The sequence below is a fragment of the Martes martes genome (assembly GCF_963455335.1).
Source record: "Martes martes genome assembly, chromosome: 11".
Taxonomy (NCBI): domain Eukaryota; kingdom Metazoa; phylum Chordata; class Mammalia; order Carnivora; family Mustelidae; genus Martes; species Martes martes.
The window spans coordinates 20,245,076-20,271,413 of NC_137899.1; the positions used below are offsets into that span (position 1 = coordinate 20,245,076).

At 36.8% G+C, this 26,338-nt stretch overlaps 1 protein-coding gene across 1 annotated transcript in view; it reads left to right on the plus strand.

Moving 5' to 3' along the window:
- Positions 1–26,338, plus strand: part of COG5 (component of oligomeric golgi complex 5) — a 283,807-nt gene that overhangs the window by 201,935 nt on the left and 55,534 nt on the right. Inside the window, exons 12-14 of the mRNA XM_080818263.1 lie at positions 4,851–5,055; positions 19,026–19,187; positions 21,129–21,228. Of these exons, the coding sequence (XP_080674389.1) occupies positions 4,851–5,055; positions 19,026–19,187; positions 21,129–21,228 (467 nt within the window). The remainder of the gene's footprint in view (positions 1–4,850; positions 5,056–19,025; positions 19,188–21,128; positions 21,229–26,338) is intronic.

Consider the following 26,338-nt stretch of genomic DNA (forward strand, 5'->3'; position numbering starts at 1 on the left):
CAGCAGCTATAGAAACTCATACAGTCTGTAATAGAGTTTACCTATGGTCAGCTGCAATAGTTACTGCCAAAGAGTTTTTTAAATGTTGCACCAATTTAAACTTTCCTTGGCAGTCCACGTTTTCCCACTTCCTTGTCAGCACTTGCTATTGTTCGTGTTTTTTTCCTTTAACCATTTTGGTGAATATTTAGTCAAATCACATTGCAGTCTTAATTTTATTTCCCTAGTGTTTCATGATTCTCATTTTCCCACATATTTATGAGCTATTTAGATATGTTTTTTTCAAAGTTTCTGTTCATTTCTGTAGAACATAAGATTTCATAAGATTTTATTCACATATTCTGAAGCCTTTTACTGTTCTCTTTTCTCCCCCTTTGGCAGTCTAGTTGTTCATAAATAGGTTGATTGTTTCCACTCATTCTCGGATTGGGTTGGATTGGGGTAGTTGCAGTTTTAATAAGACTCAGTCTATCTCTAATTTTTCTTTATTTGGGGGGAGGGGATGCTTCTCCCATGGTTCTTAATTGAGAGGTTGGAGGGTCTTTGTCTCCTCATCCCTGAAAGACTGAGTTTGATCTAGCTCTGCCATCCAGAGGTTTCCAGACAAGGTTCTTCAGCCTTCTGCTTCATGAAACTTCAGAATCTGGTGAATGTGTTCATGGGAAGAAAGACCTGTGTGTGTTTGTGGCATGTTCTCTCCCCTCAGCTAGCCTTTGTTTCCAATATGTTTCCACAAATATCAAGCATATCAAGCCCTTTGAATATCAAGCCCTTTGAAGTTTTAGACCTAGTTCCCAAGCTTCCCTTGCAAGTCCATAGCTAGCTAAATCTTCCATGGGACACTAGAGTTGAGAGTCCTTAAGTTTCAAAATTTATACTCCAGTTCCGTGAACCACTAAAAGCTCTGCTAGTTTTTTCTCCAGCATGAGGTTCTCTGCTTGGTCCAAGCTTGAATTTATAAAAAATGTATATTGTTTCTTTAATTGTTACAGTGGGAGCCCTGGTCTGCCTCCACTCTTCTTCCCGTGTTACTCCCAGGATACATTCCCAACATGACTTTTCTGGTCCCTTCTTATCAGTGCTCTTTTTTTTTTTTTTTTTCCTTTCTAATTTTTTATCTCTGTAATGGAGTTTTAGTTTGTGAATAAATCATCCTCTCTCATCTCATCTTTACAATTACCTGAAACACATGTCTGTATCCTCCCCTTCATATGGATAACTCACATTCGTTTCCCCAATCTCAGTTTAGAAGTGAAGTGTTCTTGATATCTCCCTCCCCATACACATGCTTAGATATGGGTTTGACATCCTCTTTCTGCTCCCATAAAGCTCTTATATGTCCCCAATTTTAGTAATTATCCCACCATTTCATAATGGTCCACCTCCTTGCTTGTCTGTACGTTCCACCAGGCTCTAGAAAAAGCTTATCAGTACCTCTGTTCCATATTATGTTCCTGTCACAAAGCAGAGTGCTCATTATGTAACTGACATGCTGTTGAAATGGATGCCTAAAGTGTTAAATTAATATTTAAAGGCTGTAAGAATTAGGAAATTGAGCAGAAAAACTAAAAATAAAAATACCTTTCATTAAAAAAAATAGTAAGCTCTTACAATCAAAATGAGATCCTAATGTGAAGTGCTTTTAGAAAATAACAGTGTGTATGTATGATAAACAGGGACATGAAAGGACGGTACAAAAATGTTGGAGTGATTATCTTAGGATAATAGAATATCAAATACTTTTTACCTTTTTCCTTATACCATTATATATTTGATCCTTTGCAATTAAGATTTTATGTCATCAACATAAAACATGAAGCAGTTTTCACTGAGGTAGAAAAAGAAAGCAAACATGAGACTAAGATATTTAATTAAATCCTTCTTGAGGATTTGTTGAACGCACAAATGTGACCCAGTTGTTAGGAAATGGATAAAGCATTCAGAATTGAAGAGTAAAGTGAAATGCCAAATGGATCAAAGAATTAAATGTAAACTATGGAACCATTCAGGGGTTGGAAGAAAACAGTGAGTAAGCTAGGAATAGGGAAAACATCTCTAACTGATTAAACATCTAGAGGCAATTATGATAAGATTGATGATTTGATTATATTAAAAATTTTACATGGCAGGAAAAAAACCTTTAGCAAAATAAAAAGACAAGTGACAAACTTGAAAAACATTTATAACTTACGTCATAGATAAGAAGCTAGTATCCCTACTATAAAAAGCTGCTAAAATGAGAAGAAAAAGACCAACAATCCTAAAGGAAAAAAAGGTAGCTTCCTTTAATTTGAAAAAGTTGCTCAGCGTTCCCCATGAATTGAGAAATGCAAAATAAAAGTACATAGAGACACCATTTCTCATCTATCAAATGAGCAAAAAAAAAATCAGAGAAGTTTAAAAACACACTCTTGTTGATAAGCCTGTGGAGAAACGTCACTCCTCACAATTGTGAACTCAAATACAGACCTTACTGGAGGGGAGTTCAGAGTATCTAACGAAGTCATATAAGCATTTGCTTTTTTACTCAGTAGTTCTGCTTCTAAGGATCTATTTTATAGACGCACTAGCAAAACCACGAAGAGATGTATTCACAGGACTATTCGTTGGATCATTATTTGGAATAGAAAAAAACTGGAAGTAGCCCAAGTGTTCATCACTTAGGTGATTAAACAAGCTGTGCGTCAATAGAATGGAATGCCATGCAACTATTAAAAAGAATGAGAGGGACGCTTGGGTGGCTCAGTTGGTTAAGGGACTGCCCTCGGCTCAGGTCATGATACTGGAGTACCGGGATGGAGTCCCACATCCGGCTCCCAGCTCAGCAGGGAGTCCGCTTCTCCCTCTGACTCTCCACACTCTCGTGTACTCTCTCTCATTCTCTCTCTCTCAAATAAGTAAATAAAATCTTAAAAAAAAAAAGAGAGAGAAATAATGAGAAAGAGACCCAAAAAAAGAAATGAGGAATATCTTTATATGCTGCTATGGAATGATCTCCAAGATATCAAGTTTAAAAAGTGGAGAACTATGTATGCAGTATGCTGTTGTTTACCAAAGTTAGGGAGTGGCATAAATACACATTTGACTTATATTTTTAAGAAAAGGAAGAATAGGGGTGCCTGGGTGGCTCAGTCGTTAAGCGTCTGCCTTCGGCTCAGGTCATGATCCTGGGCTCATTGGATCCAGTCCAGCTTTGGGCTCCCTGCTCAGTGAGAAGCCTGCTTCTCCCTCTCCCACTCCCCCTGCTTGTGTTCCCTCTCTCGCTGTCTGTCTCTGTCAAATAAATAAATAAAAATCTTCAAGAAAAAAAAAAAGAAATGGAAGAATAAACCATAAAATCCAAAAAATGGTTACCAATAGCGGGGGCGGACGGGAGGGTGTGTGTGAAGAATACATTAGGGAGATCAGGGATAAAAGATATAGGCTTCTTTAAATGTACTTTGTTGTGTAGATTTAATTTCATTGTCCTATAAATATTTTATGTAGTTATAAAATGGAATGAAAATGAAAGAAGAAATCACTAAAAATCAAAAGTAAAATGGAAAATCTTATGCAGATAGATGTTTGTCCAGTTGGTGGCAAAACCACATGGAGAGGCACTCTTTCATTTGACTTCTTACTTATCTGACTACTTCATAATAGTTTTTTTAGCCCTTTTGGGATATAATGAAAGGACAATGAGAATTCCACCCAAAAGCCCATGAACTCTTTTCAGTAAATCATGTTACCGAAGGTAGTATTATTACTGTTATTCTGTTGTGTGTGTTCTATGGAATGGGTGCTTGACTCCTGTGCAGAAAGCTGAAAACTAGAAACATTTATAGGGGGATGGAGGGTAAAAAGTTGAAAGGATTTTTTCACAAAGGTGACCTTTGTTTTTTTCTGTGAGATAATAAGGGTGGTCATTTTCATATTGTAAGTGGATTCAAGATTAGCTAGTTAGGTTGGAGGAGACTTTGTATGCTTTATATTCTTGCTAAAAGGGATAGGGACAAAAAATAACAAGTGATTAGGATGTGGAGAAAAAGGAAGCCTTGTGCACTGTTGGTGGGAATGTAAATTGGTGTAGCCACTGTGGAAATATGGAGGTTCCTCAAAAAAATTAAATATAGAACTATCATATTTTATCTGGCCATTCTACTTCTGGGTACTTATTCAGGATTTTTGAAGATTTCTTTCTGTTACTGACTTTGTATAACTTGAAGGTTTTTAGATCTATTCAGACTGCTTTATGGCATCAAATACTGTTGGTCTTGTTATTCTACTTCAAAATGTGTACTTTGCTATTTTGGATGAAGTCTTATATATATATATCAATTAAGTGAATTTGGGTATTGTTCAGATTTTCCATATGCTTACTGATTTTCTGTGTACTTGTTTTATCAGTTGCTGCAAGAGAGGTAATTGAAACCTTCAATTATAATTGTTGATTTGTCTGTTTCTTTATAGATTAGGCTTCAAAATATGGTTCACATATCAAATGCAGTGGATAATTTAGGAGGAAAATTACTTTTACTAGCATTTTTAAAAGTCTCATTAGAATAGATATATGGTTTGTCCTTTAGTATAGGCTATTTGTAGCATCAACATATACAAAAGAAAATTTATTTGCCACATTTTGTTTTTATTGTTTATCTTGTTATTGTTTTTATATTATTATTTATTATTATTAATATTATTTAAATAATAAATAATGATGATAGTATTATATACTACCATCATTAGTATAATATAGTATAATAAATAATAATAATTATTTATTATTTATTTTATATTTATATTTTTTATATTTTGTTATTATAATATAACATTTATTACATTATTTATCATGTTATTATTTTGCTTGGCAGCTTCTATGTTTTTGAAACAGGCATTTGAAGGAGAATACCCTAAATTATTACGTCTTTATAATGACTTATGGAAGCGTCTTCAACAATACAGCCAAAATATGCAAGGAAACTTTAATGCAAGTGGAACTACAGACCTCTATGTTGACCTGCAACATGTGGAAGATGACACACAAGACATCTTCATACCAAAAAAGCCAGATTATGAGTATGTTTATTTAATCAGATCTGTTTGTTGTCATGATAAGGATTTTGTCTTCTGTTTTTATTAAAAATTAGAAAATGGGAATATACTAATCTTCTATATATTTGTAATGATCATGATTTATATGTAGACTGCAGAAGACTTTGCAGCACATAAATGAATAAGTCATTAGTTGAGCAGCCTGGTTCCTAACTGGAATCTGATATAAAGTACGGCACTAAGTAGGGTGAGTAGAAGGTAGGAGATCAGCATATGTGGTCACTATCTTTTAATTGGTAATATACCTGTAATTATATCAGATAGTATCATTATTGATGGACCACAGGAATAAATATGATATAAAAGTAACTGGTGTGTTCAGGAACTATAGGAGAAATCTTATGCTGGGATAGCTTCTCAGTCTGGTAGGAAAAAAACTGAGTATAGTCACAATTAAACCTGAAATGTCTTAGTTTATGCATAAAGTACAGTGTATGTAGTTGGTACAACTAACATACAGTGTATGTAGTTAGGTGCAACTTTGGAAATAACATACAGTGTATGTAGTTAGGTGCAACTTTGGAAAAGAGTATACCATGTCAGTAAGTTTAAAGAAGCCAACTTTGCTCCTAAATTGAAAAAGAATATTATTTTCAAATTTCTCTTTGAGCAACAAATGAATTGATTGGTTTGCATATTTTCTTTAGACACCAGAATCATTTAGTGTGACAAGGCTGACTCAGGTAACAGCAGATTCTTATCACCTACCTTGTAAAAAAATGTTGGGTGGATATAAATGTTTCTCTTTCAGTTTTTATTTTTCTAAATACTTAAATTGTATCCACTGTAGTAAGAAGTTCTGGCTAGTGAAATAAAGGATGTAGAAGTTTTCACTGGCAAAATAAATGGCATGGCTGGGAAGATAGAATGAAACTACATTTTTCTCTTTTTTTTTTTTTTTTTTAATTTTTTATTTTAATAAACATATAATGTATTTTTATCCCCAGGGGTACAGGTCTGTGAATCATCTGGTTTACACATTTCACAGCACTCATCATAGCCCATACCCTCCCCATTGTCCATTTCCCCACCACCCTCTCCCGTCCCCCTTCCCCCCCGCAACCCTCAGTCTGTTTCTTGAGATTGAGTCTTTTATGGTTTGTCTCCCTCCCAATCCCATCTTTTCATTTTTTCTTTTCCTACCTCCCCCCAAACCCCCCCACCTTGCATCTCCCCTTCCTCATATCAAAGAGATCATATGATAGTTATATTTCTCCGATTGACTTATTTCGCTAAGCATGATACCCTCTAGTTCCATCCACGTCATCGCAAATGGCAAGATTTCATGTCTTTTGATGGCTGCATAGTATTCCATTGTGTATATATACCACATCTTCTTTATCCATTCATCTGTTGATGGACATCTAGGCGCTTTCCACAGTTTGGCTATTGTGGACATTGCTGCTATAAACATTCGGGTGCACGTGCCCCTTCGGAGCACCACGTTTGTATCTTTAGGATATATACCCAGGAGTGCAATTGCTGGGTCGTAGGGTAGCTCTATTTTCAGTTTTTTGAGGAACCTCCACACTGTTTTCCAGAGTGGTTGCACCAGCTTGCATTCCCACCAACAGTGTAGGAGGGTTCCCCTCTCTCCGCATCCTCGCCAGCATCTGTCATTTCTTGACTTGTTAATTTTAGCCATTCTGACTGGTGTGAGGTGGTATCTCATTGTGGTTTTGATTTGTATTTCCCTGATGCCGAGTGATGTGGAGCATTTTTTCATGTGTCTGTTGGCCATCTGGATGTCTTCCTTGCAGAAATGTCTGTTCATGTCCTCTGCCCATTTCTTGACTGGATTATTTGTTCTTTGGGTATTGAGTTTGATAAGCTCTTTATAGATTTTGGATACGAGCCCTTTATCTGATAGGTCGTTTGCAAATATCTTCTCCCATTCTGTCAGTTGTCTTTTGGTTTTGTTTACTGTTTCCTTTGCTGTGCAAAAGCTTTTGATCTTGATGAAATCCCAATAGTTCATTTTTGCCCTTGCTTCTGTTGCCTTTGGCGATGTTCCTAGGAAGAAGTTGCTGCGGTTGAGGTCAAAGAGGTTGCTGCCTGCATTGTCCTCAAGGATTTTGATAGATTCCTTTCGCACATTGAGGTCCTTCATCCACTTTGAGTCTATTTTCGTGTGTGGTGTAAGGAAATAGTCCAATTTCATTTTTCTGCATGTGGCTGTCCAATTTTCCCAGCACCATTTGTTGAAGAGGCTGTCTTTTTTCCATTGGATATTCTTTCCTGCTTTGTCGAAGATTAGTTGACCATAGAGTTGAGGGTCTATTTCTGGGCTCTCCATTCTGTTCCATTGATCTATATGTCTGTTTTTGTGCCAGTACCATACTGTCTTGATGATGACAGCTTTGTAATAGAGCTTGAAGTCTGGAATTGTGATGCCACCGACTTTGGCTTTCTTTTTCAATATTCCTTTGGCTATTCGAGGTCTTTTCTGGTTCCATATAAATTTTAGGATTATTTGTTCTATTTCTTTAAAAAAAAATGGATGGGATTTTGATAGGGATTGCATTAAATGTGTAGATTGCTTTAGGTAGAATAGACATTTTCACAATATTTGTTCTTCCAATCCATGAGCATGGAATATTTTTCCATTTCTTTGTGTCTTCCTCAATTTCTTTCATGAGTACTTTATAGTTTTCTGAGTATAGATTCTTTGCCTCTTTGGTTAGATTTATTCCTAGGTATCTTATGGTTTTGGGTACGATTGTAAATGGGACTGACTCCTCAATTTCTCTTTCTTCTGTCTTGTTGTTAGTGTAAAGAAATGCGACTGATTTCTGTGCATTGACTTTATATCCTGACACTTTACTGAATTCCTGTATAAGTTCTAGCAGTTTTGGAGTGGAGCCTTTTGGGTTTTCCACATATAGTATCATATCATCTGCAAAGAGTGATAGTTTGACTTCTTCTTTGCCGATTTGGATGCCTTTAATTTCTTTTTGTTGTCTGATTGCTGAGGCTAGGACTTCTAGTACTATATTGAACAGCAGTGGTGATAACGGACATCCCTGCCGTGTTCCTGACCTTAGCGGAAAAGCTTTCAGTTTTTCTCCATTGAGAATGATATTTGCGGTGGGTTTTTCATAGATGGCTTTGATAATATTGAGGTATGTGCCTTCTATCCCTACACTTTGAAGAGTTTTAATCAGGAAGGGATGCTGCACTTTGTCAAACGCTTTTTCAGCATCTATTGAGAGTATCATATGGTTCTTACTCTTTCTTTTATTAATGTATTGTATCACATTGATGGATTTGCGGATGTTGAACCAACCTTGCAGCCCTGGAATAAATCCCACTTGGTCGTGGTGAATAATCCTTTTAATGTACTGTTGGATCCTATTGGCCAGTATTTTGGTGAGAATTTTTGCATCTGTGTTCATCAAGGATATTGGTCTGTAATTCTCTTTTTTGGTGGGATCCTTGTCTGGTTTTGGGATCAAGGTGATGCTGGCCTCATAGAATGAGTTTGGAAGTTTTCCTTCCATTTCTATTTTTTGGAACAGTTTCAGGAGAATAGGAATTAATTCTTCTTTAAATGTTTGGTAGAATTCCCCTGGGAAGCCGTCTGGTCCTGGACTTTTGTTTGTTTGAAGATTTTTGATGACTGTTTCAATCTCCTTACTGGTTATGGGTCTGTTCAGGTTATCTATTTCTTCCTGGTTCAGTTGTGGTAGTTTATACATCTCTAGAAATGTATCCATTTCTTCCAGGTTGTCAAATTTGTTGCCATAGAGTTGCTCGTAGTATGTTCTTATAATTGTTTGTATTTCTTTGGTGTTGGTTGTGATCTCTCCTCTTTCATTCATGATTTTATTTATTTGCGTCCTTTCTCTTTTCTTTTTGATAAGTCTGGCCAGGGGCTTATCAATCTTATTAATTCTTTCAAAGAACCAGCTCCTAGTTTTGTTGATTTGTTCTGTTGTTTTTTTAGTTTCTATTTCATTGATTTCTGCTCTGATCTTTATGATTTCTCTTCTCCTGCTGGGTTTAGGCTTTCTTTGTTGTTCTCTCTCCAGCTCCTTTAGGTGTAGGGTTAGGTTGTGTATTTGAGACCTTTCTTGTTTCTTGAGAAAGGCTTGCACTGCTATATATTTTCCTCTCAGGACTGCCTTTGTTGTATCCCACAGATTTTGAACTGTTGTGTTTTCATTATCATTTGTTTCCATGAATTTTTTCAATTCTTCTTTAATTTCCTGGTTGACCCATTCATTTTTTAGAAGGATGCTGTTTAGTCTCCATGTATTTGCGTTCTTTCCAAATTTCCTCTTGTGATTGAGTTCGAGCTTCAGAGCATTGTGGTCTGAAAATATGCAGGGAATGATCTCGATCTTTTGGTACCGATTGAGACCTGATTTATGACCCAGGATGTGGTCTATTCTGGAGAATGTTCCATGTGCACTAGAGAAGAATGTATATTCTGTTGCTTTGGGATGGAATGTTCTGAATATATCTGTGATGTCCATCTGGTCCAGTGTGTCATTTAAGGCCTTTATTTCCTTGTTGATCTTTTGCTTAGATGATCTGTCCATTTCAGTGAGGGGAGTGTTAAAGTCCCCTGCTATTATTGTATTACTGTCGATGTATTTCTTTGATTTTGTTATTAATTGGTTTATATAGTTGGCTGCTCCCATGTTAGGGGCATAGATGTTTAAGATTGTTAGATCTTCTTGTTGGACAGACCCTTTGAGTATGATATAGTGTCCTTCCTCATCTCTTATTATAGTCTTTGGCTTAAAATCTAATTGATCTGATATAAGGATTGCCACCCCAGCTTTCTTCTGATGTCCATTAGCATGGTACATTGTTTTCCACCCCCTCACTTTAAATCTGGAGGTGTCTTCGGGTCTAAAATGAGTTTCTTGTAGGCAGCATATTGATGGGTTTTGTTTTTTATCCATTCTGATACCCTGTGTCTTTTGATTGGGGCATTTAGCCCATTAACATTCAGGGTAACTATTGAGAGATATGAATTTAGTGCCATTGTATTGCCTGTAAGGTGATTGTTACTGTATATTGTTTCTGCTTCTTTCTGATCTACTACTTTTAGGGTCTCTCTTTGCTTAGAGGACCCCTTTCAATATTTCCTGTAGAGCTGGTTTGGTGTTTGCAAATTCTTTCAGCTTTTGTTTGTCCTGGAAGCTCTTTATCTCTCCTTCTATTTTCAATGATAGCCTAGCCGGATATAGTATTCTTGGCTGCATGTTTTTCTCGTTTAGTGCTCTGAATATGTCATGCCAGTTCTTTCTGGCCTGCCAGGTCTCTGTGGATAGGTCCGCTGCCAATCTAATGTTTTTACCCTTGTATGTTACAGACTTCTTTTCCCGGGCTGCTTTCAGGATTTTCTCTTTGTCGCTAAGACTTGTAAATTTTACTATCAGGTGACGAGGTGTGGACCTATTTTTTTTGATTTTGAGGGGCGTTCTTAGCATCTCCTGGATTTTGATGTTTGTTCCCTTTGCCATATTAGGAAAATTCTCTCCAATAATTGTCTCCAATATACCTTCTGCTCCCCTCTCTCTTTCTTCTTCTTCTGGAATCCCAATTATTCTAATGTTGTGTCGTCTTATGGTGTCACTTATCTCTCGAATCCTCTCCTCGTGTTCCAGTAGTTGTTTGTCTCTCTTTTGCTCAGCTTCTTTATTCTCTGTCATTTGGTCTTCTATGTCACTAATTCTTTCTTCTCCCTCATTTATCCTGGCAGTGAGAGCTTCCATTTTTGATTGCACCTCATGAATAGCTTTTTTGATTTCAACTTGGTTAGATTTTAGTTCTTTTATTTCTCCAGAAAGGGCTTTTATCTCTCCGGAGAGGGTTTCTCTAATATCTTCTATGCCTTTTTCGAGCCCGGCTAGAACCTTGAGAATTGTCATTCTGAACTCTAGATCTGTCATGCTACCTATGTCTGTATTGATTAGGTCTCCAGCCTTCGGTACGGCCTCTTGTTCTTTTTTTTGAGGTGAGTTTTTCCGCCTTGTCATTTTGTCCAGGTAGGATTTGCTTTCTCCTGCTGTGGAATTCCGCTGTTCTTGGTGACTGAAGTTGGTTTTGGATCGGTTTCTTGTTGATCTTCTGGGGGAGGGGCCTGTTGTAGTGATTTTCAAGTGTCCTTGCCGCAGGCGGAATTGCACCGCCCTTGCCAGGGGCCGGGCTAAGGAATCCGCTCGGGTTTGCTTTCGGGAGCTTTTGTTCCCTGAGCGCTTTCCGTAGAGTTCCGGAGGACGGGAATGAAGATGGCGGCCTCCCAATCTCTCGGCCCGGAGGAGCCGAGAGCTTGGGGTTCCGCTCCTCAGTGCGCTCTCAGAGCAAAGCGCCCAACAGTCCCGCCTCCCTGGCTTGCGGTCGCGCCTCGAGGAAAGCAGTCAATTGTTGGAGCTGGAGAAAAGCGCCGGGTCGCTTTTGTCTCTGTGGCCTCCGGCCGCGCTCCGAGCCCACCCAGCCTGCGACCGGCACAAGGTAACCCTGGGCTTAGAGCTCACTCCTCGGCTTTGTCGCTATAGCCGGCTTCCCCGCTCCAATACCTGCGAGCTCTGCGGCACTCAGACACCCCCAGTCCTTCTGTGACCCTGCGGGTCCTGGGGTTATGCTGACCCCGCCTGGGTTTCCCCCCAGTTTAGCCTCTGGAGCGATGTCTCCCACTGGAGCCGACTTTTAAAAGTCCCGATTTTGTGCTCCGTCGCTCCGCCGCTTGCCGGGTGCCAGCCCCTCCCCCCGGGGTCTATCTTCCCGTCGCTTTGGATTCACTTCTCCGCAGGTCCTACCTTTCAGAAAGTGATCGATTTTCTGTTTCTGGGATTGTTGCTCTTCTTCTCTTTGATTTCCCGTTGGATTTGTAGGTGTTCACAATGGTTAGATAAGCTATCTAGCTGATCTCCTGCTACCCGATGTCGTCTCAGCCTGCTACTTCTCCGCCATCTTGACTCCTCCCCCTACATTTTTCTCTTTAATAACTCTTTTCTGCTAAACATAGAGATTCGGTAAGAACTAATGGAAGAGGAGCAAGAGAACTGCATTCATCTCTTGATCTACAAAGACCTAATACGTTTTTTAATATTATATAAAATAGAATATATATTATCATTCTATTTTTGGCTCAGTTTTATTTTTAAACCCATATTCTTGCCCCTAAAAAGGTCTGGAAGTATACGCAACAAATGATGATAGTGGTTTATCTCCAGGAGATAGAATTTTTGTTTTGTATTCTGTGCTTTCCTTAAAATTAAAAAGGAGTGTGGTCCATGAAAGAGAGGAAACAGAACCCTGTCAGTACCACTGTTCTCCGTGGGTGACTGTGAGCATACCCAAAGGTGTGGCCCTCTGACAAAGGTTTCACACTGTGGGAAGAAATAGACTTCACTAAAATAATCTAACCAGTCACAAAACAAGCAAAGAACAATAACAAACCCTAGAGGTGCAGAGATCTAGTACCCAGAGTTGCAATAATGTATTATCTGATATGTCCAGTTTCTAACAAAAATAATTTGGCATACATAGAAACATAACAGTATGACCCATACACTGAGCGGCGGCAGGGGAGGTGTAAAAAACAAGCAACAGAAACTGCTTGTGAGAGTGACCAAACATCAGATTTAATAGAATAAGACTTCAAATTCGCCATTAGAACTGTGTTCACAGAACTAAAAGTATGATTAAGTAAAGAACTATATGATGACAGTGTTGCATCAAATGGAGATTATCAATAAAAAGATGAACATTATTAAAAAAGAATCAAATGGAAATGCTGCAGTTGAATAGTTCAGTCACTAAAATTTTAAAAATCACTAGAGGGACTCAATAATAGATTTGAAGTAGCATTAAAAAAAATTATCCAACTGGAAACTAGACTTATGTAGGCCTAAGAACAGATAGAAAAATATGAAAAAAAAATGAACAGAGCCTCAGAGAAATGTGTGGCGCCATTAAACATACCAACACATATGTAATGGGAATGCCACAATACGACGAGAGAGAGAAAGGAGAAGGAAAAGAAATACTCAAAGACATAATGGCTGAAGACTTCCGAAATTTATTGAAAAACAATGTACACACCCACGAAGCTCAACAAACTCCGAGTAGGAATAACTCATAAAGACCACAAACAGACACATTGTAGTGTAAGTGTCCAAAGTGAAAGATGAGAAAATCTCGAAAGCAGGCAAAGAAAAACACTCACCACTTATAAGGGAGTCCCAAAGATTTATAACTGACCTCTCAGCAGAAACAGAGGAGGCCAGAAGGTGGTGGGCTCATAGCGCTCAAAGCAAGAAACTGTGAAGCAGCAATCCTGTATTCAGTAAAGCTGTTATTCATAATGAAGAGAAGTAAAGACTTAACTAGATGAACAGAAACTGAGAGAATTTGTTTCTAGCAGACCTAACTTGCAAGAAATAGTACAGGAAGTTCTTCAGGCCCAAAACCAGGTCATCTCAGTCAGTAATTCAAGTACACATAAATGAAGAGCACCAGTGAAGATAGTTAGGAATTAGAAAATATACTATAAATGCGTGTTTTCTCCTTTTTTCTCTTAACTGATTTAAAATGCAGTTGTATAAAATATGTATAGAATGCATTGTTGGGCTTATAACACATAGAAATGCAATATATGTGTATACATTTGCCAATAAGAGCATAAAGGATGTAGGTGGGAGCAGAGCTATAATGTGCTATGGAAATGGTGACAGATTGTAGAGTGATAATTATAACGACTTATTGTTGGATTTGTGGCATTAATAGATACACTGTATATGGCAGTAATACCACAAAGATAAAATACTTAAAAGAAGAAATTTAACAAAAGAAGTATAAAACTTGTACTCTGAAAACTACAAAATAATTGCTGAAAGAAATCAAAGAGCTATGTAAATTGAAAAACATTTCATGTTCATGAATCACTAGACCTAACATCACTAAGATACTAATATTTCCAAAATGGATCTACAGATTCACCTCAGTTGCTGTTAGAATCTCAGCTGACTTTTTTGTAGAAAGTAACAACCTGATTCTAAAGTTCATATGGATTTGCAGGGTACCCTAGGATGACCAAGTCAGTATTGAAAAAAAGAATAGAGTAGGAGTTATGCCTCCCAGTTGTGAAACTTACTACAGAGCAATGGTAATCAAGATGATAATGTCCTGGTAAAAGGAGAGACATACCGATTAATGGAATAGAATTGAGAGTCCAGGAGTGCCTGGGTGGTTCAGTCGGTTAAGTGGCTGCCTTCAGCTCAAGTCATGATCCCAGAGTCCTGTGATGGAGCCCCAAGGCAGCTTCCCTTCTCAGTGGGGAGTCTGCTTCCCCTCTCTTCCTACCCCCACCCCCATGCATGTTCTCTTTCTCTCTCTCAAATAAATAAATAAGTCTTTCAAAAAAGAAAGAAGAATTGAAAGTCTAGAAAAGACTTATGTATCAATGGGCAGCTGATTTTCAAAAAGCTTTTCAAGATTATACAGCAGGGAAAGAATACTCTTTTTGACAAATGGTGGTAAGACAACTGGATGGTTTCATTCAAAAGGATAAAGCTTGAATCTTACCCCACACTATATACAAAAATAACTCAAAATGGATTTAAAAAAAACCATAAGGTCAAAAATATGAAACAGAACAAAATATGCAGGCAAGTCTTCATGACTTAGAATTTGACAAAGAATTCTTAGCTATATGACCCCCAAAAGCAAAAGCAACAAAAGAGAAAATACATATTGGACTATTTCACATATTAAAACTTTTGTACTTCAAAGGACACCATCAAGAATGGGAGAAAGTACTTACAATTCCTGTATCTGTCAGTGGACTTGTATGTAGAATATGGAAGAAACCTTCGGATTCAACAATAGAAGATAACTTAACCAATTAAAAAATGAGCAAAGGATCTGAGTAGACGACGTATCTCCCAAGAACATAGACAAATGGCCCATAAGCACATGAAAATATGCTTGCCATCAGGAAAATGCAAATCAGAACCACAATGAGTGACTACTTTACACCACTAAGATGCTTTTATCAAAAAGATAATAACAAGTGTTGGCAAGAATGTGGAGAAATTAGAACTCTCATACATTGCTGGTGGAAATCTAAAATGGCATAGGGCTTTGGAAATCATTTTGCAGTTACTCAAACAGCTAAAGCCAGTCACCATGACCCAGCAATTCTACTCCTAAGTACATGCCTGGACAAGTAAAAACGTGTTTGGGGAGGGTGGACTGAGGAGTATTGTTTAATGGATCTAGTTTCTGTATGGAATGATGAAAAAGTTCTGTAGATGGATGGTGGCAATGGTTGCACAGTCAAGTAGGAATATACGTAATACCACCGAACTGTACCCTTAAAAATGGCTAAAATGATAAACTTTATATTTTATTACAAAAGAAAACATTAAGCAGATTTTTTAAATGTTGACACAAATTTGTAACACATGCTTACAACAGCATTATTCATAATAGCCAAAGATAGAAACATTCCGTATGTCCATCAGCAGACCAATGGGTAAAAAACAGTGATGTATATCTATACAATGGAATACTATTCAGCCATAAAAGGAATGATACATACTACAATGTAACTGAACCTTGAAAACATTATGCTGAGTGAACAAAGCCAGTCACAAAAAATACAATTTTTTCATCCTATTCATATGAAATTCTAGAATATCAAAATTGTGGAGATAAAAATTAGGTTAGTAGTTGATTAGGGTTGGGGATAGAGTGAGAAGGTAAAGGGGTTTTAGTTAAAGGGTACAAAGTTTCTTTCTGAGGTGATAAAAATGTCCTAAAACTAATGGTGATGGTTACACATATCTGTGACCATACTAAAAACCATTGAGTTGTACAGTTTAAAAAATGGTTGAATTGAATGTGAATTCTCTCTCAATAAAGCAGTTTATTAAAAAAAAAAAAAAGTGGGAAAGGAAGTAAGTTCAATTCTTCTGGGAAGTTTTGATATGGAAAAAGGAATAAAGCTACTTCTTTCTTTGAGATAACAGGAAAATCAGAGAGTAGATGAAGTCGCAAAGGGAGAAAAAAACTAGAGAAGTCCAAATCGATGAAGGCCATTGCCAATGGTTTGGTCTTAGTGTAAAGTCACAGTCACCTGTAGAAAGCAAGGGGCTGCAAATGTAGAATTTTAAGTTAATACTATGAGCTTCAGTTCTTTTGAAATTAAGGGGTTTGCATAGATGTATAATAGATACAAATTACTTTTTCTCTGCATTATGTGGGTAGCTTAGCAGCAGATACAAAGACCATCTAAATAAGATATTCCTAGTAAGAGCTTTGAAAGGAAGGTGAATTCGAAAAATCAGGATGCTAATGAGAGTTCCTTGAAATAGTTAGCTGCAGATAGAGAAGGACAGACCTGGTGGGCTGATGGAGGGTGAGAGTAGGAAAGGATTCCATAGCGTTGATCACAGTAAGGTCTAAGAGCAAGTTCTTTTGAGTAAAATATAGCACCTTTATTGACCTACGAAGACTGGCATGATTTATTCCACCCATTCTCTGTTTGACTTCATCTTGTGCTATTCTCCTGGCACTTATGTGCTCTGCTCCTCTAAGTTTTTGGTGCACTGAGCCTGGTGCGGTCCCTCCTCAGGGCCTTTGCACTTCCTGTTTTCTTTGCCTGGAATGATCTTATCCTGAAAATCTCTGTCATTTGGCTCCCTCTTTCTCCTCAGTTCTGCTCAGCAAACCTTCCCTCGCCTTATAGGATCCAAAATAGGATAAAGAGAGAGAGAGAGCTGAACACATTCTTTCTGGCTTGCTTGCTTTATTTTTCTCTTAAAACTATGACTCTCATATTCCATATTTAAAACACTTAAAAATGTGTGTTTATTTTTGTGTTTGTCTTTCTCATTAGCAACCTTAAGTTTCTCATTAGTGAACTTTAAGAGGAACAGGGAATTTTAAATGACTTGACTACCATATTTCCCACACCTAGGAATTACCTGGCAAATTGTAGAGACTTAACGGTATTTGTAGGAGCAAACAAGATGGGGACAGTGGGAGTTTGAAAAGTCGTCTTCAAGCTTGGAGATCTTAGAAGAATAATTCAAAATGATGACTCAAATATGGAAGATCCCTAGTAAAGCTAAAATAAAAGCAGACTTTTCAAACAGGTTGGGTTTTAGAACAGTTATCAGCTGGGTTTGTTTTATTTTTTTTTTTAAGATTTTGTTTATTTACTTGAGAAAGAGAGAGACTAAGATAGTGACAGAGAGCCCAAGCAGGGAGGAGAGGGAGAAGCAGGCTCCCCAGTAAGCAGGGAGCCCTACATGGGGCTCCATCCCAGAACACTGGGATCATGACCTGAGCTGAAGGCAGACACTTAACTGAGCCACCCAGGCTCCCCAGAAAGTTATCAGTTTTGACATCGTAGTCTCCAAGGATCTTTAGTGTAGATTCAGAGACAGGAGGCTCTTAGTACTTATAATTCAGAACTGAAATATCTGCAGAAGAGAAAAGAGGCTTCTTAAGGTCAGTAAATGAGAGGAGCAAAAATAGCAAAGACATTTAAGTAGATGGCATGGTCTTCAATAGAGGACTGCCTCAGGCATATTGAGACACCGTCCTCCCCATTCCCATTGTGTTCTATCTTCACCTATTATAGAAATCACTATAGTTAGCACTTTACCTGCACGTTTCTTCCCTGCATTGTAAAGTACTTGTAATCTACATCTTCCCGGCATTTAACAATGCCTGGTACATAGTATTCTCAGTAAATAGGTGCTGAGGGAAATACTTATTGAATGAGAAATGTTAAGAGATAACTATGGAATTACGATGTACAAGCCAAGAGCATTGTGACCTCTAGGGCTCCTTAGATGACCAGAAAGTGTGGGGAAAGAAAAAAAGCTAGGTTTCATAATTCATATACAGTGGAGCAAATCAGAGGTTTTTAAGGTTGATGTTTAGAATGAAAGGGGGCTTAAGAAAAAAAGAAAGACAACAGAAGGAAGAAGGACTGGTAGAAGGATTATAAACATGGGCAACGTGAGAAGGAGTTAATTATAGGAATAAGAAAGCAGATGGAATTAATGGTTCTAGACATTTCGATAGTATTGCCAAAGGAAAGATAAAAGACCCGATAGTGGAAAATACAGATAACTGGAGAATGGGAAGATTAAGAAGGAAAGATGTGTATAGTAGGCCAAGTTCCAGTTTGTGAAGAATATGGTAAAATAAATGAGTTTAGGACTTCAGTCGGGAGGATTTATGTGATCATAGCACTTTCCCAAACACTTTTTGTTTTGTCCCTTCTATTAGTTTGTCATTGGAGGGCTAATAACAGCCTAGACCCTGTGCACTTCCCTCTCACAGAGGAGCTCTATGTTGGAAATGGCAGCAGCAGGTGGAAAGGGTCGAGTTCGTAGAGCAGGTTTCTGTACACTTGACTCTCTTGTGAAGCTTTGATACTCTCTAAAAACTGGATTTCCTAAGCAAAGACATAGCCCCATTAGAATGAGTAAGATTTTACATTGTTGTTCTTTTAGTTTCAGATGTTATTTTAGTTTTAAAGACAAAATTACCACAGTAGATACTGGCATGTATTATATTACATTTATACATAGGATTTATGTGTAAATTAAAATGTTTAGTTCTCAATAACTGTCTAGTTATAAAATGTATTTGTAAATTTATACATTTTTAAACAGAATTTTAAACAGAATTTTTTCTTTTTGTTCATAAAGAGTTTAACATTTTATATATATATATATGTTAAACTCTTTATATAAACTCTCTCTATATATCTATATATATTTATATATATAAACTCTACATATATAAAATGTTAAACTCTTTATGAACAAAACATATATATATATATATATGATATAGAAGATCAGTTTTTAAGAAAGGTGTTTATAACCTAATACAATAGCATTTAATTTTGTGTAATCTGAATTCAGTTTTTATAAATTTTGTCCCCACAGCCCAGAAAAGGCTTTGAAAGACTCACTGCAACCCTATGAAGCTGCTTATTTATCAAAATCTCTATCTCGACTCTTTGATCCTATCAACTTGGTTTTTCCCCCTGGTGGTCGCAATCCTCCTTCCGTGGATGAACTTGAAGGTATCATTAAAACTATAGCAAGGTACGTGTTTTTACATAGCGGCATGCTGTGAAATGCCTGCCACATTTGTTAGTGATGTTTTAATTTACTTCAAATTATTCAAGTAATTAGTCCTGCAATTAAATCAAGAGTTGTGCAGTGAATCAGTACATACATCATAGGTACTTAAGATTCCAATTAATAAAAGCATTTAAATACAGTCTAAAAATAGCTTATTATAATTATTCTGTATCTTGTCAAGGATACAAAGTAAACCTAATTTTTATGCCATAGTAAATAATACTATATAGTAAAATAAGCACAAAAATAATTTTACAAACTGAGAAGTTAAAGCATAGAGCTTAGTGTTTTTTTTTATCTTAAATCCATAAAGTACTTCATGGCATACACAGGATTATAATCTTGATTAGCCTACTTGTGTTTGCTATTTTGAGCTTTTGAAGAGAATGCGACAGCTTTTAAAACTCTCAGAAGGCCAGGTATCCTCGTGGAGGTGCCACCTGAGTGCTTGCAGACAATGTAATTATACTGTTGCTGGAGACATTTACACTTACCCAGATGAATGTGCTATTAAGACTATCTCAGTTCCTGTCACAGCTAACAAGTGGTCATAACAGTCGGTCTGTACATTTGTAGATGAACATTTTGAGAAATAAAAATAGTAGTTAGGCAATAGAGGACCAAAGTATAGGACTGTCTAGATTGTTTTAGACTACAGGTTTGAAGCTGGTGACTTACAGGCATGTGGAGTAGAACCCAGAAACCACAGGTACAATGTCTGTGAGCATATATCCAGCTGCAGACATACCTGTATGGTGTCAAGATCGCCATGCGTCTTGATCTGGAATCTTTCCATAATTATCATGACTTTCCAAAGTCCTGACTCTAGATTTTTTTACTGTAATGTCTCTGTTATCAGTTTGGTATGGTTGTGACAAGAACAGTCTTGGATTCAACTTGATCCTTTGGTTAGGGGGGTGGATTTGATCTTTTGACCTATTTATGGAAATGTTAAAGAGGCATCTCTCCCATTCTTCAGGGCAGGTTGGCAATGTTGTAATCCAATATAATATGAAGCTTAAGGAAGCGTGCTTATTGCCAGTATTCAATAGAATTTAATAAAGTTTTGTCTCACTATTTATGAAAGGGCATTTTTATTACACACAGTGCGCACCTGTGTTTCAAAGTCCTTCACTTTCTTCATAAAGAGAATCTGTTAAGTGCCAAGATTTATTTTGCTACCTCAGAGCCATAGTAATTTACTTTTCCTGCTTTCTATCTATGTATGGGTTTTTGTGCAGTTTTTAATTCCCAGTATTTTTTCCATGGTCTTTGTAAACACTTTTTTTCTTTTCCTTTTTGGCAATCCCAACTAATCCAGTGTTAAAGTTGAAAATAAGTGTGGCAAAAGAAATACTTCAAGACTTCAAATTTTAAAATTTCAAATTAAATTTTTGTATGCTTTTGATATATTTAAAAAGCTACTCTACAAAATAGCATGGATTGACATAATTTCTACAGAAACCGAGCATCTTTATGTATCATGTGTAATTTATATTTTTAGCCTATGTCCTTTCAAGGTCATCATTTCCATTCAAAAGCTGTCATTTCCTTGCAGATGTCTGTGATATGCAGTGTCTCTAATTGCACTTATCAGTATTAACAAGAGTGCTACTTTAAAAATCTGTACACAATTTACTCTCTTAATCACAGCCTGAACCCACAAATGACGTGCTTTTATTAATGAGAAACTGGTCATTAACCAAGCCATCTCAAAGCACTTTTCCCTAATGCCGAATTTAGGAGGAAAAATGAAACAATGCAACCAATTCTTGGAAGCAATCAGTGAAATCTATAAAAAGAATCACTACATTGCTTATTGGGTTTAAGTTTATATGTTGTTCTCTACTTTGTTGATGAACTGTGTTGCTAATAATTAAAGTCTGTTTTTGTTTTCTGCAGTGAACTAAATGTAGCCGCTGTAGATGCAGACCTCACATTAGCTGTGTCAAAAAACGTGGCAAAGACGGTCCAGTTGTATGGTGTAAAATCAGAGCAGCTTGTAAGTGATGCCCTTATGTCAGCACTCGAGATTTTGTTTAAAATTGCTGATTCTACTTGACTCTTAAGTGTCAATATTGAATTGACTGAATGTTAATTTACTGGTGGTTTTACTTAATTGAAATTTTGAAACTTTCTGGTGAACTTACCCCTCCCAAAAGTCAAATCTATTTGGAAAATGGCCCTCTGACCATTGTTATGCTTTTAGAATGCAGGAAGGTTTTCTAAGGCTTTTAGGGAAAAAATGCCTGTACCACCTTATGGCCTAATTTATATATATATAATTGTTTTATGTATATTATAAAAAATCAATTCTATATTATAGTAATTATTATTTGTTAATAATAATTATATAATTATATAGATTATAAAAAATAATTGTTTTATATATATTTTATATGTATATATAAATAATTATCTCAGATTGATCAAAATTCTCGCGTTGTGACCACTTACCCAGATATCATTCATGCAGTTACCTGTTGTGAAATTGTGAATTGTGAAATTGACTTGAACTATTAAAAAATGGCTAGAGAAAGTGAAGTGCTTAAAATTATGATAAAAAATGTTGATTTACTTTTGAAAGCTTTTAACCCTACAACATAGAAGTTTAACTCTCAAGTAATTTTATTTTAAAAATTATTTATATTTAGGGTGCCTGGGTGGCTCAGTGGGTTAAGCCTCTGCCTTTGGCTCAGGTCATGATCTCAGGGTCCTGGGATTGAGTCCCACATTGGGCTCTCTGCTCAGCAGGGAGCCTGCTTCCTCATCTCTCTCTCTCTGTCTGCCTCTCTGCCTACTTGTGATCTCTCTCTCTCTGTCAAATAAATAAATAAATAAAATCTTTTAAAAAAATTATTTATATTTAAAATATTGGGTAATTAGCTGAACTATAATCCTAATTCTGTGCATTAATGTTTTAAAGTTAAGCACACATGTTTAACTAGTATATATGTACTTTATATACTAGTATATATATAACTAGTATATACTTTGAATTCCAACAGAATCCAAAGAACAAGGCTTTAGTATATTTTCAGCTGTGCTGATAGATGAATTTTAAGGAATGTGCCAAAATCTCTACTGTCTTTACAGGAGTGACCCAACCATGTTTTCACTTTAGCCTCTCTGACTGCTCCCAAATGAAACATCATACAATGAAGTAATGTGGTTTTACCTATATCCTGGTAGTTCTAGTTGGTTTGGGAATGATTTTTAGTGTAGGCTGATGACAAATTGAACTGAAGAAATTTGCATAAAATGATCCTTGGTGGGAACAGTCATATCATGAGACTTTCAGTTCCATTGGATGGTCACATTTTGTTTTCCTATTAATATGCTGTTTTCCATTCAGTTGTTCTTGTAGCCTTGACAAGCAATTTAGAGGCAGCTTTTTAAAACTTTGTTTATTGAAAACTGGCCCTACACAGACCCTGGTAGCTCTTTGTAGGTAATTAGATGACTATTTTTCTCTCAAACTTTTTAATAGAAGATGATGTTCATTGCTTTTAAAAACATGGTTTGTTTCTATAAATGAATTTCAGTGTTAATATCCTGTAGAATCTGTGTAATTACTGAAAATGTCAGGAGACATTTGATGGTCCCACCTAAGAACAATATTATAAGGAAGAACAAGCATATGCATAGAAAATATTTTGCTTTTCTGCTGCAGGAGGTGGTAGTGGTAATGGTAACGTGGTACCAACGTGGTAAATGTAACTACAGTTAAGACACTAATGGTAGGGGCACCTGGGTGGCTCAGTTGGTTAAGTGTCTGTCTTCGGCTTGGTCATGATCCTGGGGTCCTGGGATTGAGCCTTGTGTCGGTCTTCCTGACGAGCAGGGGGGATGCTTCTCCCTCTTCCTCTGCCTGCCATTCCCCCTTCTTGTGCTTGCTCTTGCTCTCTGTCAAATAAATAAAAATCTTAAAAAAAAACAAAAAAAGACACTAATGGTAAAAGGCTTTGCCAAAATGAAAATGTATCAACAAACATTTGACTGAATTGGTACTGGTGGTCAGAGGGCCTATGACCCTAAATTACTCAGGCTTACGAAACTTATAATGCCAAAGGCTAACCAGAAAGTCATTTTCAACTTTGACTTTAGTGCCTAAAGAGATCCTAAGCATTAAGTGTAGAAAAAACATCATATGCTTTATTTTTAAAATATAGTATTGATTAAGGACTCAAGTAACATTTTGGTATACATCTCTTTATTTTGGTTTAATTGTACTATTTCTGTTACTCCTTTATGTTTTTAAATTCGTTGGGTTTTATTCTTTGATCTTGCTGTATTCCTGTTCTTTTAGACTTATTTAACTAAAAACATTCAGAGGAAAATAGCCTCCCTCCTTCGGTGGGAGAAAGACTTGAAACAGAATTTGAAGTAGAATAGCTACTTTATCTGTAAATGGAAATGTTGACTTGAAATATGATATGACATATTTCTATAAACGGAGGATTCTTTTTATAGATGAAAAATATAAGTCCACAAGGTTGGAAAGTGACAGAAATCAGATCCTTAATGGAATGGCCAAGCAGTGAAATGAAGGAAAGCTGGAATTTTCAAGACAAACGTGTTTTCAAAAGGGGGGACTTGAAAATATAGAACCTGAGATGTAGAATGAACAGCTTTCCAGAATCCTAAATTTATTTCGCTAAAGGTCAGTTGTGCAGGTTTGTTGGGTATCAGATCATTTTCATATACTCAACTGTACCTTTAATTCCTATCAGGAATTAATAGGATTTTTCAAGTTGATCCCTTCTATGGACCATTTTTGTGGTCATCTCAATCACTATGTGTATTTAGATAAATTCTTCCACAGGCTTAGAAAAGCAGTATTATTTCTTTTCAACTTCATTATTTTAATATTCTAGGATATAGTGGAGTATGACATATAAATTATATGTATGTAGTACATGTATATGCTTATAATAATCTGAAATAATTTTATCATTACATATGTGTTAGTTTTTCTAGGGCTTTTCTATTATTATTAATTTTTAAAGGTTTTATTTATTTATTTGATAGAGATCACAAGTAGGCAGAGAGGCACGCAGAGAGAGGAAGGGAAGCAGGCTTCCTGCCGAGCAGAGAGCCCCATGCAGGGCTCCATCCTAGGACCCTGGGATCATGACCTGAGCCAAACCTGAGGCTTTAACCCACTGAGCCACCTAGGCGCCCCTATGGCTTTTCTTTTATTAATCACCAAAGTTACATATCATACAAACCTAGGGACAGGTCATACAAACTCTGTAGGGACAAATTCTTAAGTTCTTTTTTCTGACTCTTAAATGGTCACAGAGAATTTATTTCTTGAGGTTAGGGAATGGCCATGAAAATAACGATTATTAAACATTTTATAGTGGCTTGGGTTATGCCAAGCCATTTATGTATCTTATCTCATTTACTTCACAACAGTCCTGTGAAATGGAAGGATCAATATCTGCCACCACAGAAGGGAGAAACTGAGACCAAGAAAAGTTAATAGCATGCCCAAAACAGACTGCTGAAAGTAGAAAGCTAGCAAGTGTTGCAACTAGCAGTTAAATTCAGATTTGACTCTAGACCAAGCTTTAAACTGTATCATACCTCAACATAGCTACATTGTTTTTTATTTGGGAAAAGTAGGATTGTTTTTGTGATTTACTTTACAATATGAGATAGAGATCTAAATCTACTTTAATACGTGTATGATACCTTTTATGTGTGTGTTATAGTTTATTTAACTTCTGTGGTCTTAACGGATAGTGTCTTGGTCCATAACAAAATGATACAAACTGGGTGACGTATAAATAACACTGATGTATTGCTCACAGTTCTGGAGCCTGCAGAGTCCAAGATCAGGGCACCAGCAGATTTGATGTCTGGTGCGAGCCCCTTTACTTGTTCACTGATGGCTGCCTTTTCCATGAAATCTCACAGGCCAGAGGGGTAAGGGGGCTTTTTCAAACCTATTTTTTAAGGGTATAAATCCCATTCATGAGTGCTCCACTCTCATGACCTAATCACCTCCCAAAGACCCCATCTCCTTGGGCGTTAGGTTTCAAGGTATAGATCTGGGGTGGAGTGAGTGGGAAGGGTGCAAACATTCAGAGCATAGCAGATACTTAGATAGTTTAGTAGTTTAGTTTGGAAAAACAGGGATTTAACCTTGAATTCTCATATGTGAGTTATAACCAGTAAGGGTTTACTGCCTCTAGTATGTATTTAATTTAGTATATAATGTGAATATCAGCTTCTTAGGTGCCCTTTTGTGAAAAGGAGAGGCATGCTTTTTAGACTGTCTTTATTTAAAAGTTCTTATTCACTTGTTTTGATAGCAGTTGTGAAGTTATAATTAATTTGCTAAGTAGAATTTTATGTTCAAAATACATACCTGTAGGTATAGATATTATAGTTTATGACTGAACTGAGCAAACCGATTATTTAATGGTTATGTATTTGTAATTTATTTGTATAGTTCTGAAATGTGACCTTTAGAAGAAAATGTCCACTAGACCTTGCTATTTTAAGTTTGAATCAATGTTTTCCTTGTTCTCTGTATGTTAAAATGAAATTAAAATATTAGTGTGAGAGAGTTATTGTGGTACTTTATAAACCCTTACAGGCTTGTAAACTTGTGATGTCAAATACACTAGTAGGTAGTCCTTTTAAAAGGTAAACTGGGGGGGCCCCTGGGTGGCTCAGTGGGTTAAAGCCTCTGCCTTCGGCTCAGGTCATGATCCTGGGGTCCTGGGATCGAGCTCCACATCGGGCTCTCTGCTCAGCAGGGAACCCGCTTCCTCCTCTTTCTCTGTCTGCCTCTACTTGTGATCTCTGTCAAATAAATAAATAAAAATGTTAAAAAAAATTGAATCTCTAGAATGAGGTCTGCTTTTAAAAGGTAAACTGTGAGGACATTGACCAACAGTAAGTATTATCTGATGGTTTCAGGGGATGACATCTAGAATCTTGGTGTAAATGTCAAATGTTATAAACTGTGAGAAAGTAGATTGGCATTTAATTAGGTTGCAGACCATTTAAATGGAAACAATAATAGGAATGACATTTAAGGGGCGGTTTCAACTTTAATGCAGGTCAGTAGCTGTGTATGAGGTTGGTAGTACTAG